The sequence below is a fragment of the Dendrobates tinctorius genome, unplaced genomic scaffold, assembly GCF_039654945.1.
Source record: "Dendrobates tinctorius isolate UK_male_01 unplaced genomic scaffold, ASM3965494v1 ptg000196l, whole genome shotgun sequence".
Taxonomy (NCBI): Eukaryota; Metazoa; Chordata; class Amphibia; order Anura; family Dendrobatidae; genus Dendrobates; species Dendrobates tinctorius.
The window spans coordinates 9,391,209-9,407,381 of NW_027361863.1; the positions used below are offsets into that span (position 1 = coordinate 9,391,209).

Genomic DNA, 16,173 nt, shown 5'->3' on the forward strand with positions numbered 1-16,173 from the left:
AAAGCAGTGAAGTCATCTGGCAGGCGTGTTTTCTTCCAACGCTGCTCTGCGACCCTGGATGCTTGTCAAAGTTTTTTGGTGAGGTTGTAGTGCCAGGTTTGTCTATTGGTTTGTTGCACTTTGCCATGCATGAGAGGAGCGACTGAGTCTATGGCTGATGTGAAGGTGGAGTTGTAGAAAGTGGTGGCACTGTCCGTGTTGTGGAGTGAAGATATGGAGGACAGAGGTAGAAGAGAGTCTGAGAGTCTGTGGAGGTTTCTTCGAGGATGTGCTAGTGGCTGGACATTGGGGGCAGGTGAGAAGGACAAGGCTGAGAAGATGAGTAGATGATGGTTAGATGGGGGGAGGGAGAGGTTGTGAGATTAGATAGGGACCAGATGTGGGTGAAGATGAGGTCTAATGTATGTCCATCTGTGTGGGTGGCTGTGGAGGACCACTGAGTAAGTCCAAAGGATGAGGTAAGTGACAGGAGTTTGGAGGCTGCTGGCTGGGGGGTGTCAGTGGGCATGTTGAAGTCCCCATGATGATGTGGGGATGTCAGCAGAGAGAAAGTGGAGGAGCCAAGTGGAGAATTGGTCGATGAAGGCAGTGGCTGAGCCCGGTGGTCGGTATATGACAGCACTTTGGAGATTAGAGGGAGAGTAAATACGGACAGAGTGAACCTCGAAATAAGGGAGGGTGGGGGTTGGCTAGGGTTGAAAGAGCAGTTTTTAGAAAGGAGGAAACCCACTCCTCTACCTTGTCTGTTGCCAGGGCGAGGAGTGTGGGTAAAGTGGAGGCTGCCATAACTCAGTGCGGGCGGGGAGGCAGTGTCAGGGGGTGTCAGCCAGGTCTCGGTGAGGGCCAGGAAGGCTGCGGGAGGTAAAGAGGTCGTGGAGCTTGTTGCAGATGGCGCGAGCATTCCAAAGTGCTCCAGAAAGAGGGTGCGGAAGTGAGGGGGGTCAGTGGCACAGGTTTTAAGTGTGAGGGATTGCGGTAGTTTGTCTTAAGGGCATGTCACACTAAGAGATATCGCTATAACTAGCAGGGCTGTGGAGTCGGTAAACCAAACCTGCGACTCCGACTCCGACTCCTCAATTTCCCTTACACCGACTCCAACTCCGACTCCACGACTCCGACTCCGACTCCCACACATATTGATTATATTTAAGTGAAAAATTTATTGTAGTACAATGTGAACCTCAGACATTTAATCATTTTTATGATCCAATAATCAAGATATTTAGATAGAACAGAATATATATTGGTGTACTACCCGGTTTTCATTCTTTTTGGTACAGATACGATATGGATAGAGCAGATTTCTAATCTGCTTTTGCTATTGAGTAACATTATCTATGAGCTCAAAAACCTTTCAGGTGATGCAGTTTTTTAAAAAGATGATCAACTTTTGCAGCTGAAAAACGTATCCTCAAAAAACACAGGAAAAACGCTGTGTGTGAATGTAGCCTTAGATCAGGAATAGAACAGCCATTTATAGGACATTTCATAACTTTCCCAAACTCCTATGAAAAAATATTCAGCACATCCTGCATTGAATTACTGTACCCAATTTATTATATATTTTAGGAGTCGGAGTCGGTCCATTTTATACCGACTCCGACTCCACCAAAATGAGCACCGACTCCGACTCCACGACTCCGACTCCACATCCCTGATAACTAGTGACGTTATAGCGATATTGCTAGCGATATCTCTGTGTGATACTTACCTCCGACCGGCTCCCCCGCTGGTTATCGCTGATCGCGCGAGAACATCCAGGACTGTTTCTCGTCGTCAGCTTCCTGCGGCGCTTCCTGCTGAGAGGACGAGCGACGCGTGGAGCCGGGCGGGAGGACGCAGGATCGCCTGGTGTGACAGGTAAGTAGCGATCCCCGTCCCCAGCGATGTCGCTAGTGAGATCTGCCTGTGTGGCAGCTCACTAGCGACCACTTAGCGATATACCAGCGATCCTGACCGCGTCATATCGCTGGTCAGGATCGCTGGTACATCGCTAAGTGTGACAGTACCTTTAGTGTGTGAAAGATAGGGATGGGGATTAGTGGGATGTATGAGGCTGAGGGGGGGGCCAGGATTGGGGGATATGTCACCAGCTGTGAGAAGAAGCAGAGAAAGGGAAAGCAGCCGGGTGAAGGAGAATGATCGTCTTGTATTGTATTTTAGTAGGAGAGGTCTGAGGTCTTTACTATTGATGCTGCCTATGCAGCATCAGTAGTAAAAGAGAGGATATTAAAAAAAAAAAAAAAAAAAAAAAAATAGGGATATACTTGCCCTCCGTCGGCCCCCTGAGTCATCCCGCCCCTCATTGGCGCTGCCGGCAACTTCCGTTCCCAGGGATGCATTGCGCGAATGACCTCTGATGTAGCGGTCACGTGAGACGGCGACGTCATCAGAGGTCATTCGCGCAATGCATTCCTGGGAACGGAAGATGCTTGCAGCGTGGCTGAGAGGCGGGAGGACTCCGAGGGCCATCAGAAGGTGAGCATATCCGTATTTTTTATTTTTATTCTATTTTTCAAAGGATTATGGTACCCAGGGCCTGGAGGAGAGTCTCCTCTCCTCCAGACCCTGGGTACCATCCGCACTATGAAGCGCTCGCTTACGCATGGTGGGAAAAGTGAGCGTTTCAATGCAATCCTATGGCGGCGGAATCGCCGCAATTCCACAGAAATAATGAACATGCTGCGGATTTTACCGCTATGCGATTCCGCAGCGGTAAAATCCGCAGTATGACCACAGCAATTGCAGAATCCCATAAGATTGCATGGGGGTGCGTTTTATTAGTGTTTCCGCAGCGGCGGAAACGCATAAAAAAAACACAACGTGGGGACACAGCCTTAGGGTGTGTGCACACGATCAGGAATTCCTTAGGATTTGACGCAGGTGAAATCTGCATCTGAGGTCACTGGCAGGTCATCTGCGTGTTTGCGTTTTTTCCGCATGCGTTTTTGATGCATTTTTCATTGCATGCGTGTTTTTTTGGGGGGGGCCACTTGAAATAAAGCTAATTGAAAGTTGGGTTCTGGGAAGGAAAAAAAACTGATTTCCTGTTTGCAAATATATTTGGGTATGTTCCCATGGTCAGTAAACGCTGCAGGGTGGATGCAGCAACTGTTACAGCATAGTGGATGGGATTTTATGAAATCCCATGCCCACTATGCGTGCACAGACGCCCGCGGATCACTCGCAGAGATGGACATGCGGCACATCTTTCCAGACCGCAACATGTTAATTTATGTAGCTGCGTAAATTACCCATTCACTATCATTAGATGCGGTAAAACCACATTATCTTCCTAGTCACATGCGTATTAAGTGTGGGAACACAGCTTACTATGTATGTGTACTAATTTAAATAATGTACACGACACAGGAAGTGAAGGAAAGCACAGAGAGGTCCCCTCCTTTTTAATATATAATAAAAAAAAAAAAAAATGGCGTCGGGTCCCCCTCTATTTGTTAGCTAGCCAGAGTAAAGCAGACTACTGGGACTGGTATTTCAGGCTGGTAAGGATCCAATATCTATGAGCCTTACTAGCCAGATGATACCAGGCCGCGGCTGTCTGCTTACCTTGGATGGTTAGCACAAATAGTGGGATCCACTCCAAAAAAAAAAGTGTGGGTCCACATATTTTTGTTAACCAGCCAAGGAAAAGCAGACAACTGCAGCCTGGTGTTCTCAGACTGGCAAGGCCCATGGATTTTGGCCCTCACCAGCTTAAAAATAGCAGACACACACACACTTGGCGCATCTTTGGATGCGCCAATTGTGGCACTTTACCCATCTCTTCCCACTTGCCCTTTAGCGGTGGCAAGTGGGGTAATATTTGTGGGGTTGATGTCACCTATTGTCCGGTGACATCAAGTCCATAGCTTAGTAATGGTGAAGCGTCTGTAAGACACCTATCCACTAATCCTATAGTTACATGGTAAATAAAGACAGCCAGAATAAAGTCCTTTAATTGAAATAATGACAGACTCCTTTAATAATCTTAATTAAACCATACTTACTACATCGCCTATTCCACTGATGCCCTCGTCTCCTGGAAGAGAAATAAAATAAAAAAGCTACAATATCCTTACCTGTCCGCCGAGAAGATATACATAGTGTCCCACAATGGGTCCAACTCTGCTACCTCTGGATGCCTTTGGCTGAACGGTGGCATTAAGCTACCATCCAGCCTGATATTCAGACACAGCGGAGCTTTAAGCTGATGACCAGAGGTAACTCGGTCCCTGGCGGTCACGTCCACGGCAGTTCTCGTGGTCCGCTCAGCTCATCGCTAACTTCCGGCTGAAACAAGGTAAGATGTTTTTTAAATTAGGACACATGCATAGTAAGGTGCGTTCCCGCACTTAGTATGCATGTGACTAAGAAAATAATACATTTTTACCGCATCTAATGATAGCAGCATGTCTATTTCCCATACACTATCTGGAAAGATGCGCCACATGTCCTTTTATGCATGGATGTTATACCATTACTTATCGCTAGAACCCCATGATCAAGGCTTTGGAATCTGAGAACTGAGTACCTCCTGTCTTGATTGCAGTAGAGCGACTTCCTTTCAAACCATCGTCTATGGGGTTGATGGAAATAGCGCAGCATCGTAGTCAGCTTTCTCTAGCCGTCCGATATTTTGGCGGCTCATTCTCATGATTGGTGGGGATGCTGCTGGTCAGACCCCGCAGTGATAAGGAAGTTGTCCCTTATCCACTAACGATGGCAATGGACACCATGGTGAGTCTCCAGTTTGCCCCAATGGCAGTCTGCCGGGCACCATTGATCTGTGATGGTGAAATCTCTTGTCTACGGCGATGGTCTCCAGCTGTGACGAAACTTTGTCTATCAGTATAGCTATAGAATGAGGGCCTGGGAAACATGGCAGCATCTGATGATAAAATCTATATGATTACACAGCTCTCCTTTACAGCTACCATATTCCTGTAAAAAATAGAATTAAAATAGGGATATACTTATCCTCTGTCGGCCCCCGGAGTCCTCAGCGGCGCTGCCGGTAAGCTCCGTTCCTAGGTGTGCGTTGCGAGAATGACCTCTGATGACGTAGCGGTCATGCGACCGTGACGTCACAAAGGTCATTCTCGCAAAGCACGCCTGGGAACGGGACTTGCCGGCAGCGCCGTTGAGGACCGGGATCACCACTGAGGAGATCCGCGGCCGCTAGGAGGTGAGTATATCCATATTTTTTTATTATTTTTAACATTCTATCTTTTACTCTTGATGCAGCATCAATAGTAAAAAGTTGGTCACATTTGTCAAGCACTATGCTTGACAAGTGTGACCAACCTGTCAATCACTTTTCCAAGCGATGCTACAAATCGCTTGGAAAGCGCTAGCATTCTGCAAGGTAAAAACGCTTGTGTTTTGCGGGAAAACACATGCGAATTCCACATGTGTTTTACCCACGGGGAGTTGCGGAAATGCTGCGGACAATTCTGCAGCATTTCTGCAACGTGGACACGTAGCCTTAGTATACACTACACAGGTGATGGCATGCTGCTGCAATAACCCAGATCAGTACAGGTTAGGTAATGTATGGCTCCACCAGCAGAAGAGTGAGTGCAGCTCTGGAACAGAATAAAAGGATAAGTACCGTAACGTAACATACAGTGGCATGTAAAAGCTTGGGCACCCCTGGTGAAATTACTGTCATTGTGAACAGTTAGGCAAGTTGAAGATGAAATGATCTCTAAAATGCCTAATGAGAATAATATATATATAATTAGTGTATATATATTAGTGAGTGCAGCTCTGGGGTGTAATGCAGGATGTAACTCGGGATCATTAGGAATGCATTCATCACCTCGTATATCCTCATTGGTAAATGGTGAAGAAGCCCAGTTATATGCTAAAAGCTTCTCTATTTCCATAGCTGTGGTACAATAGAAAGTTATAATACACTCCCCCTTAATTCAGCTGTAATATACAGAGTTCACTACATGATGGATGTACAATGTTCTTTTGTGCAGAGCAGTATGCCAGGAATTTGCAGGGGTTGTATGAGCTCCTGTCTGTAGCACACAGCCCCACTTGCATCCATTTCCAGCCCCGTTAATGCCGCTCCAGAAGGTTTCTGCACTCTTGTAAGCTTCTTTTTTTTTTTTTATTGTGTCTTTTCGTTAATTCCTAGACATTGGCGTATGCCGCCTGATATAATCGCAGTGTTAGCTCTGGGCACAATACGTGGCGTTTGCTTTCTGCGCACTTGCTGTAATGTGATCTGTGTTTTATACTCTTGGTATAGCACTTCACAAATGACATGTAAAAGGTCAAGTTGTTTGTGATGATCTCGTCTTGTGGCGTCTACCCATGTATTGTGCGGAGTAAACCTGGCGTAACGCTTTATCATCCTCTTCAGTGGAGCGGTAGAAAGTAATGCCGCCTGTCAGACAGGATCCGAGGCGTCTAGTGTTGATGTCAGAACGTGCTCGTGAAGGGTGATGGGGCGTTAGAGACACTTAATCGCACGCTTTCATTCATTTGTCATGTGTTTTTTATATTGTTGTTTTTCCTCTTCATTGCACCAAAATATAGACTAACCGCATCGCCCCAATGACTTGCGGCGTTATCGACTCGCTGCTCAGTTTCAGGATACTGTTAAAGGTTTTTTTTTTTTCTTTTCATGTTCTTTAATGGGTAAAATTGCGAAGTCCTTGTAAAAACATGCAACGTTACTGTTTACGTTTTATTAAAAATCCTGTCTGTTCTGAGTGGAGTGATTTTTGTTTGGCCACCTCTGCAGTGTAGCAGCGGTGGCCCAAAATGCGCAGTGTTTACAAGCTCTTTCCAATAAAGATTGTAAGTGCTGCTGTGAAGCTGGCGAGATCGAGCCCCCCTTTTCAGGAAATGAGGAGTGGCGTGGTGCACTGCGGCAGAAGGGGAGACACTCCTTTAGGCCCTGTGTACACGGTGCGGCTCCGCAGCAGATTTGCCGCTGCGGATCTGCAGCGGAACTGCAGGTGATGTACAGTACCATTATAGCCAATGGGGGGAAAAAAATCCGCTGTGGATTTTTCCGTTCGGTTTTTGAGCGGTAAAAAAAAAGCAGCATGTGACTTCTTTTGTGCAGTTTTGCTGCAGTTTTCCACCTGCTCCATTCTACAAAACCGCACAAAAACCGCAAAGAAAAGGAAGAAATTTGTAGGAAAAATGCAAGTCATTTGACCTGCGGATGTCTTAAAACCTGAGCGGAAAAATCCGCGGGAGGATCTGCACCGTGTGCACATAGCCTCAAAGAGATTTTATACCCCAAACTAACAGCTTGTATGTAAAGGTGCTATAATGATGATTGAACACTTACCATTCTTGTATGCTAAAGAACTGCAAGTGCATTGGGTGGGGCCTGCACTTGCAGTTCCCCTGCCTTCTCTTGCTGTTCCCTGCTGCCTGCCTGCCTTCTATCTCTGACACAGGTGCCTCATGTTCCAGAGACAGGAATCAGGCATTGGGTGGGGCTATAATGAGAGAAGGCAGCAGGGTTTACTCCGCAATAAAGCGCCAATAGTTTGAGATATAAAATCCTGATGATGGGCTCTCTTTCAGGATCAGGTTAAATTGTGGGTGGGGGATAGGAAGGAAGTTAAATTCAGGTTGATGTAACTTGTTCAGAATTTTTAGTTTGGGGTCAAATGCGGGCAAATTGGTATTGAGTTGTACAGCTAATCGTTGGCATGATTCTCAAAATGTGTATGTCATGTTTTTGGACCCATAGCAATAACAGAGCAGGTGCTTGCCCTCCAGGTCTTGCTCTCTGACATTGCTGGGGTTTCTGTGCTTTGGCTGCAGCAGGGACATCACCGCAGCGGCTAAATCCGGGGAGGGCTCTGTTATTTTACATGTATCAAAGCATTTGGGAACTGCCACTGTTGGGGTGTGTGCACACGTTGCGGATTCGTCTGCCGATTAGCAGCAGTTTTCCGAGGGATGTACAGTACCCTGTTATCCTATGGAAAACAAAAACCGCTGTGCACATGCTGCGGAAAAATCTGCGTGGAAACAGCGGTTTATTTTCTGCAGCATGTCAATTCTTTGTGCGGATTCCGCAGCGTTTTTACACCTATTCCATTCTAGGAATCCGCAGGTGTAAAAACGCAGGTAAAGTGCAGGCATTTTGACCTGTGGATTCTGCAGATTCCGCACGGAAAAATCCGCACATGAATCCACAACGTATGCGGATTTTTCCGTGCAGAATCCGCAAGTCAAAATGCCTGCTGATTTCAACTGCATTTTTACACCTGTGGATTCCTATAATGGAATAGGTGTAAAAATGCTGCGGAAACCGCACAAAGAATAGACATGCTGTGGAAAAGAAACCGCTGTGTTTCTGCACTGAATTTTCCGCAGCATGTGCACAGCAGTTTTTGTTTTCCATAGGATAACATGGTACTGTACATCCCTCGGAAAACTGCTGCTGATCCACAGGCGAATGCGCAACGTGTGCACATACCCTAACAGTGGAAAACTCCTTTTAATTATTAGGTTACTTGTGAGTCTGATAATTCTATAGCATCAGCTCCCCCTAGTGGTGACTGGAGGCAGCCAGTATTTTATCATTGATGTGAAAAATCTCTGAACGAGGAGCAGTCCTGATGTATATAGGAAATGTTATTCATACTATTCCTGACATAGTATTGTTCCTCCTGATCAGCATGTCTATAAGGTGAGGAAGCAGGGGATTGAGCCAAGACCCACATTTATTTGAACTGGTGTTTCTTAGGAGTATCTAGGGAAAATGATGGTTGCGGTGATTTGCATTAAATTTCTTTACACCCACACACCTCCTGGTGTACATTGAACAGTCTATAAGCTGGTGTGTCTATGGCAACAATTTTTGTTAAATTATGGTTAATCTGTATTTTAACCATATTCCGTCAAAATAAATCTTTCCTCTCCAAATCTGGTGCGTCCCAGTGAAATTTGCAAATCTAGCATTTGTTCTCGTCCAATTTTTTTCTTTAATCTGATCTGTGCTGTTTAGGTGTATTTGTCGGTGCCTCTGTTACGTCGCCGCTGCCTTTGTTTCTTTGCTCTGTGCCTTCTGTCTCATGATGGCCATTGCATACAAAAAGGTTTAGTCCTATTGTGGGTAGAGGGTCGCTTTAATAAATGGTCTTTAGCCTTCAGATATTTATTGGTAAGCAGGTTTAGCAATTAATTTATTGATATATTTTTCCTTCCCTTTCAGTGAGGCGCTGTGCAACATAGTGATCTGTAATGATGCCTCCCTGCGGAGTCAGCCAGTTATCTACAACCCGGACTTCTTTGTGGAAAAGCTCCGACACGAGAATCCAGAAGTATTCACCGAGCTGTTGGTCAGTAACATCACAAGGTTGATAGACCTGCCCGGGACGGAGTTCGCCGAGCTCATGGGAGAAGCGGAGCCAAAACTGCCGGGACAGAACGGAGCAGCTGCTTCCTTCTTCAAGTCGCTCAACTTCCTGAAGCGTAAAGGTCTGTACAAATATACAGCCGTGTTAATAAAATATATACGTGGTGGGGAAAATATGCATTTCATATACTGACGACTTTGCAAGTTTTCCCACCTACAAAGAACGGAGAGGTCTGTAAATTTTATCGTAGGTACACTTCACCTGCAGAAAATCACATTATATGATTTTTACAAAATTAATTAGCAGTTTATTGTTTGAAATAAGTATTTGATACAATAGAAAAACAGAACTCAATATTTGGTACAGAAACTTTTTTTTGCAATTACAGAGGTCAGACGTTTCCTATGGTTCTTGACCAAGTTTGCACACAATGCAGCAGGGATTTTGGACCCCTCCTCCATACAGGTCTTCCTCAGATGTTTCGGGGCTGTCGCTGGACAACATTGAGTTTCAGCTCCTCCAAAGATTTTCTATCAGGTTCAGGTCTGGAGTCTGGCCAGGCCTCTCCGGGACCTTGAAATGCTTCTTATGGAACCACTCCTTAGTTGCCCTGGTTGTGTTTCTGGTCATTGTCATGCTGGAAGACCCAGCCACGACCCTTCTTCAATGCTTAAAGTGAGGGAAGGAGGTTGTTGGCCAAAATCTCAGGATACATGAGATGTGGCCATGTATCGTGAGATTTTGGCAAACATCCTCCTCCTTCACAGGGGTGTGATAACGTGCTAACTGGGCCGACTAGTCTTTGGACAGTAATTCATGAAATCACTGCACACGTACAAATAGGAAATATGCTTCAAGTGAAGATTTATTTATAGTGGTTGGTGAAGCAACAGGCAAGTGACGTTTCGGCCAGATAATGGCCTTGATCACATAGTTGCTAGAAAAAATAGAAATATATACAATAAAGAAAATTAGAACATACAGTACATACTTTCTATATTTACAATGTATATAAACACAAAGCAGTAAAAGAACATGTCTAAGGTGTCAATGGAAAAACAATGTGTAGCTGCCAAAGGATACATATCACATTCATAGAGAGGCATCTTCAGAGGAAGAGGATATTAGCATGGTATAGTTTGGTACAATGAGATATAAGTCTGGTCTAATAAAATATCAGTTTATAAGCTTACCTACCCCTTTTATTGAAGCATCATAGGAAAAAAGAGAGATTAAGTCCCTGTAATGCTAATGCGGTATATCATATAATGAGATATATCCTGTAAGGTATAATACAGGGAAAAAAAAATGTTAGCCAGGATGAGACTAGATGACAATATCCAAATGCAGTCAATATGTTGAGAAACATTATTCTAAATGTGAGTATGAGTAGCATAGATCACCATATAGAAGGGATATAAGTGATTCAGATAAAGGGTACCTTAGATTACCAAATAAGAGGGATGTAAGTGATGGTTGTATCACATGAATACAAATAGTAGATGTATTACAATCTGTATAAATATGGAGAATGGTAATCAGCACGAATCATTAAAGTTGATATAGTATAAGCTTTGTGTAGCTGAACAGGCGACTAGTGTATATTATAATGACTGATATTGTATAATCAATATACAATACATACCAAGATGGACATACCAAGGCATAGACATACCAAGATATGTGCGTCAATCTTATGTGGAAGGATGCAATCTGAGCATTGATTCCTATGTTGGTACTGGAATAAAGATAAGGGTAAGATATTCTAAGAACAGAGACAGCTCCTGATGATGATGGGTTCTGGAAAAAAAAAAGGGGGATATAATAATTACCCTGCATGAGGAGAGTGTTGCCAGGGTTCTGTTCCTAGATACAGCTAGACTAGGTACCACATAGCAAGTTTTAGTGTGGGACAAACACTCTGAAAACCAAAACAAGCGGTATCACTATAGACTCTCGGGCACCTATAGACGCTGCATGTACTTATCTTGGATAGAAAGGGCTCTCACATCTGATGGCGGCACCATGGAGAATGCTGACACATCAGTGTCTGAACGAAGAGTGGCGCTGAATACCGTTAAGCGCTGCTAATGTAGAGCGCTAATGAGTCACGTTACCGGGGATGACGTGGAACGCTGGCGCATGCGCAGATGTATTGTTGACATGAACATATTCATGGCGCTTGGTGGTGTGTATGTTGTCATGGGGTTGTGAGTCGGCGCTAGCCTCTAGCTATCGCAGGGTAGAGCCTGGATGGATGGACTGGAGAGCGTTGAATAGGAAAGGGGGAAGCAATGCAATAGTGTTATGAAAAGTGGAAGACTCCAACTTCTACTTAAACGGTTTGTTTGTAGGTAATTAGATGAAGTTGGGATGTATTGTAGAACACCTAATATGGTTGTGCCATGGTGTATATAAGCAATTTATACAAATATGTATATGACATTCGCAATACATAGGAAAAAAATAGATGAAAAACCCACCAATCAGGGAACAATGGAAAAACATAAGAAATACATAGTCATATGTTGAAGTTTGGGCACCCCTATTAATGTTAACCTTTTTTCTTTATACCAATTATGTTTTTTGCAACAGCGATTTCAATTTCATATATCTAATAACTGATGGACTCAATTATATTTCTGGATTCAAATGAGGTTCATTGTACTAACAGAAAATGTGAATCTGAATTTTAACAAAATTTGACCGGTGCAAAAGTATGGGCACCTCAACATAAAAGTGACATTAATATTTCGTAGATCCTCCTTTTGCAAAAATAACAGCCTCTAGTCGCTTCCTGTAGCTATTGATGAGTTCCTTGATCCTGGATGAAGGTATTTGTGACCATTCCTGTTTACAAAACAATTCCAATTCAGTTAAGTTTGATGGTCGCCGAGCATGGACAGCCCGCTTCACATCATCCCACAGATGTTCAATGATATTCAGGTCTGGGGACTGGGATGGCCATTCCAGAACATGGTAATTGTTCTTCAACTTCGTCACTGATTCTTGCACATTATTGTCAAGAATCTGCTGATACTGAGTTGAATCCATGCGACCCTCAACTTTAACAAGAATCCCGGTGCCGGCATTGGCCACACAGCCCCAAAGCATGATGGAACCTCCACCAAATTTTACTGTGGGTAGCAAGTGTTTTTCTTGGAATGCTGTGTTTTTTAGCCTCCATGCATAACGCCTTTTTGTATGACCAAACAACTCAATCTTTGTTTCATCAGTCCACAGGACCTTCTTCCAAAATGTAACTGGCTTGTCCAAATGTGCTTTTGCATACCTCAGGCGACTCTGTTTGTGGCGTGCTTGCAGAAACGGCTTCTTTCGCATCACTCTCCCATACAGCTTCTCCTTGTGCAAAGTGCGCTGTATTGTTGACCGATGCACAGTGACACCATCTGCAGCAAGATGCAGGTGGTCTGTGGATTGTCCTTGACTGTTCTCACCATTCTTCTTCTCTGCCTTTCTGATATTTTTCTTGGCCTGCCACTTCTGGGTTTAACAAGAACTGTACCTGTGTTTTTCCATTTCCTTACTATGTTCCTCACAGTGTTCCTCACAGTGGAAACTGACAGGTTAAATCTCTGAGGCAACTTTTTGTATCCTTCCCCTGAAAAGCTATGTTGAATAATCTTTGTTTTCAGATCATTTGAGAGTTGTTTTGAGGAGCCCATGATGCCACTCTTCATAGGAGAATCAAATAGGAGAACTACTTGCAAGTGGCCACCTTAAATACCTTTTCTCATGATTTGATACACCTGGCTATGAAGTTCAAAGCTCAATGAGGTTACAAAACCAATTTAGTGCTTCAGGAAGTCAGTAAAAAGTAGTTAGGAGTGTTCAAATCAAGAAAATGATAAGGGTGCCCATACTTTTGCACCGGTCAAATTTTGTTTAAATGCAGATTGCACATTTTCTGTTAGTACAATAAACCTCATTTGAATCCAGAAATATAACGGAGTCCATCAGATATTAGATATATGAAACTGAAATAGCTGTTGCAAAAACCAAAATTGTTATAAAGAAAAAAGGGTTAACATTAATAGGGGTGCCCAAACTTTAACATATGACTGTAAAAAAAAAAAAACCCAAAAAGGATATTTAAGTAGGAGTCCAAACTAAATGAAAAAGGAGGGGGGTTTAAAAAGGAAACTTAAGATAGCTCATACATGATTTATTGTTATGATTGAGTCACCGTAGGAGGCAAAAATAGTAATGCTAGCTAAGTCCAGAACACCAGAGAAGTTGGCAGCTATCGGATTGCAGACCCCTGAACCTATCAACACAACTAGCAGTAGCCGTGGGGGGCTCCTACGATGCCCTAGGCCCCTCGATCACAGCCGGAGGACTACATAGCCTAAAGACAGAAAAGGGAAATCTAAACTGCCCCAGAGCAGACCCCAAAGTAAAAGGCAGCCCCCAACATATAATGACGGTGAAGCAAGAAGAAAGACTGAGCAAAGATGGGGCCCACGCTAGCTTAGATAGGAAAGGACAGGAAGGCTGCTGTCTGCAATCCATGAAAAGCCCTATGAAAATAAGAGCCAACAAACTGACAGCAAAAAAGGCCCTGAAGACGCTAGGCTTCAAAAAAGCTATGTCAGTACTCAGGAATATTCTGAAGACAGAGCAACAGGCAAAAGGAGATTCAGCTCACCCCAGCAGGGAATGGCAGAATCCAGAAAAGCAAGGAAAACAAAACACTAATGCAAAAAGGCAAAGCAGAAATCTTAGCTTTAGATGAGCAGGAATCAGACTGGTTTCCTAGAAGTCCACAGAGAAATCACCCGCAGGCCAGAAGGGCGTCGGCAGCCTTATATCCAGTCATCAACTCCACTCAGCCAGTCATCATCATCAGCCCCATGTGTTTGACAATCAGGCTCACTACCTTTCTTCACCAGAAGAGGGAGTTCCTCGGGCCTCAGTAGTGAAGGGGAAAATGAACTCGCAACAGTACCTCCCCCTTGAGGAGGGGTCACCGAACCCTCAACCACGCCACCAGGGCGATCAGGGTGAGCCCGATGAAAGGCACGCACCAATCTTTTGGCATGAACATCAGAGGCAGAGACCCAGGAATTATCCTCCTGACCATAACCCTTCCACTTAACCAAATACTGGAGTCTCCGTCTAGCCAGACGGGAATCCAGTACTTTCTCTACCTCATATTCCATGTTACCTTCAACCAATACAGGGTCTGGAGCTGCAACCCCCGGAACAACAGGTTCAACAAACCTCTTCAACAAAGATTTATGGAACACATTATGGATTTTAAATGTGACAGGAAGAGCCAAACGAAAAGAGACCGGATTAATAATCTCCAAAATCTTGTAAGGTCCAATAAATCTAGGCTTAAACTTAGGAGAAGCCACCTTCATAGCAATATTTTTTGATGATAACCACACCATATCACCAACCTTAAATTGGGGACCAATGGTCCTATGTCGGTTGGAAAACCGCTGGGCCTTTTCCTGGGAGAGAGATAACTTATCCACCACATGGTCCCAGATCTGGTGCATTCTCTCCACCACAGTGTCAACCCCTGGGCAGGCAGAGGGCTCCACCTGCCCTGAAGAAAATCGAGGATGAAACCCAAAGTTACAAAAAAAAGGAGACCTCAAAGTGGCAGAACTAGCTCTACTATTTAAAGCAAATTCGGCCAAGGGCAAAAATGAAACCCAATCCTCCTGATCAGCAGAAATAAAACATCTCAAATATGACTCCAAGGTCTGGTTTGTTCTCTGTCTGCACATTGGTCTGAGGGTGAAAAGCAGAGGAGAAGGACAACTGAATTTCCAGCTTGGAACAGAAAGTTCTCCAAAATCTAGACACAAACTGGACTCCTCTGTCAGATACAATGTTTTCAGGAATCCCGTGCAAGCGAACCACCTGTTGTAAAAACAGGGGCACCAATTCAGAGGAAGAAGGCAACTTGGGGAGTGGTACAAGATGAACCATCTTAGAGAACCTATCACAAATCACCCAAATAACAGTCATCCTTTGAGAGACAGGCATATCAGAGATGAAATCCATTGAAATATGGGTCCATGGCCTCTTGGGGACAGGCAAAGGCATCAACAACCCACTAGAGCGAGAACACGATTTAGACCGGGAGCACGTCCCACAGGACTGCACAAAATTCCTGACATCACGAGACAAGGAGGGCCACCAAAAAGACCGACTCACCAGATCTCTAGTACCAAAAATACCTGGATGACCAGCCAATGCAGAGCAATGAACTTCAGACATCACTCTCTTCTTCCACTGGTCAGGAACGTACAACTTTCCACTGGGACAATGCTCAGGTTTGTCCTCCTGGAACTCTTCCAGAGCACGTCTCAAATCGGGCGAGATGGCAGAAAGAACTACCCCTTCGCCTAAGATGGTAGCAGGCTTGGTCACCACAGGAGAATCAGCAAAGAAGCTCCTAGAGAGGGCGTCCGCCTTGACATTCTTAGTTCCAGGAAGAAAAGAAACCGCAAAATCAAAACGTGTAAAAAAACAAGGCCCACCTAGCCTGTCTAGGGTTCAAGCGCTTAGCCGACTCTAGGTAAATCAAATTCTTGTGGTCAGTGAGGACCACGACTTGATGTTTAGCTCCCTCCAACCAATGTCTCCACTCCTCAAATGCCCATTTCATGGCTAACAGTTCCCGATTCCCCACATCATAGTTACGTTCAGATGGAGAGAACTTTCGGGAAAAGAAAGCACAGGGATTCATTTTAGATGTTACAGGATCCTTTTGGGACAAAACAGCTCCTGCACCAATCTCAGAAGCGTCCACCTCTACCTGGAACGGAAGTGAGACATCAGG

At 44.5% G+C, this 16,173-nt stretch overlaps 1 protein-coding gene and 1 long non-coding RNA gene across 2 annotated transcripts in view; one reads left to right on the top strand and one right to left on the bottom strand.

The window, feature by feature from the left end:
* The window catches only part of ARHGAP19 (Rho GTPase activating protein 19), a 95,730-nt gene that overhangs the window by 11,403 nt on the left and 68,154 nt on the right, over positions 1–16,173 (top strand). Inside the window, exon 2 of the mRNA XM_073552869.1 lies at positions 9,206–9,471. Within this exon, the coding sequence (XP_073408970.1) occupies positions 9,206–9,471 (266 nt within the window). The remainder of the gene's footprint in view (positions 1–9,205; positions 9,472–16,173) is intronic.
* The window catches only part of LOC141056174 (uncharacterized), a 60,587-nt gene that overhangs the window by 2,226 nt on the left and 42,188 nt on the right, over positions 1–16,173 (bottom strand). The window lies entirely within an intron of this gene.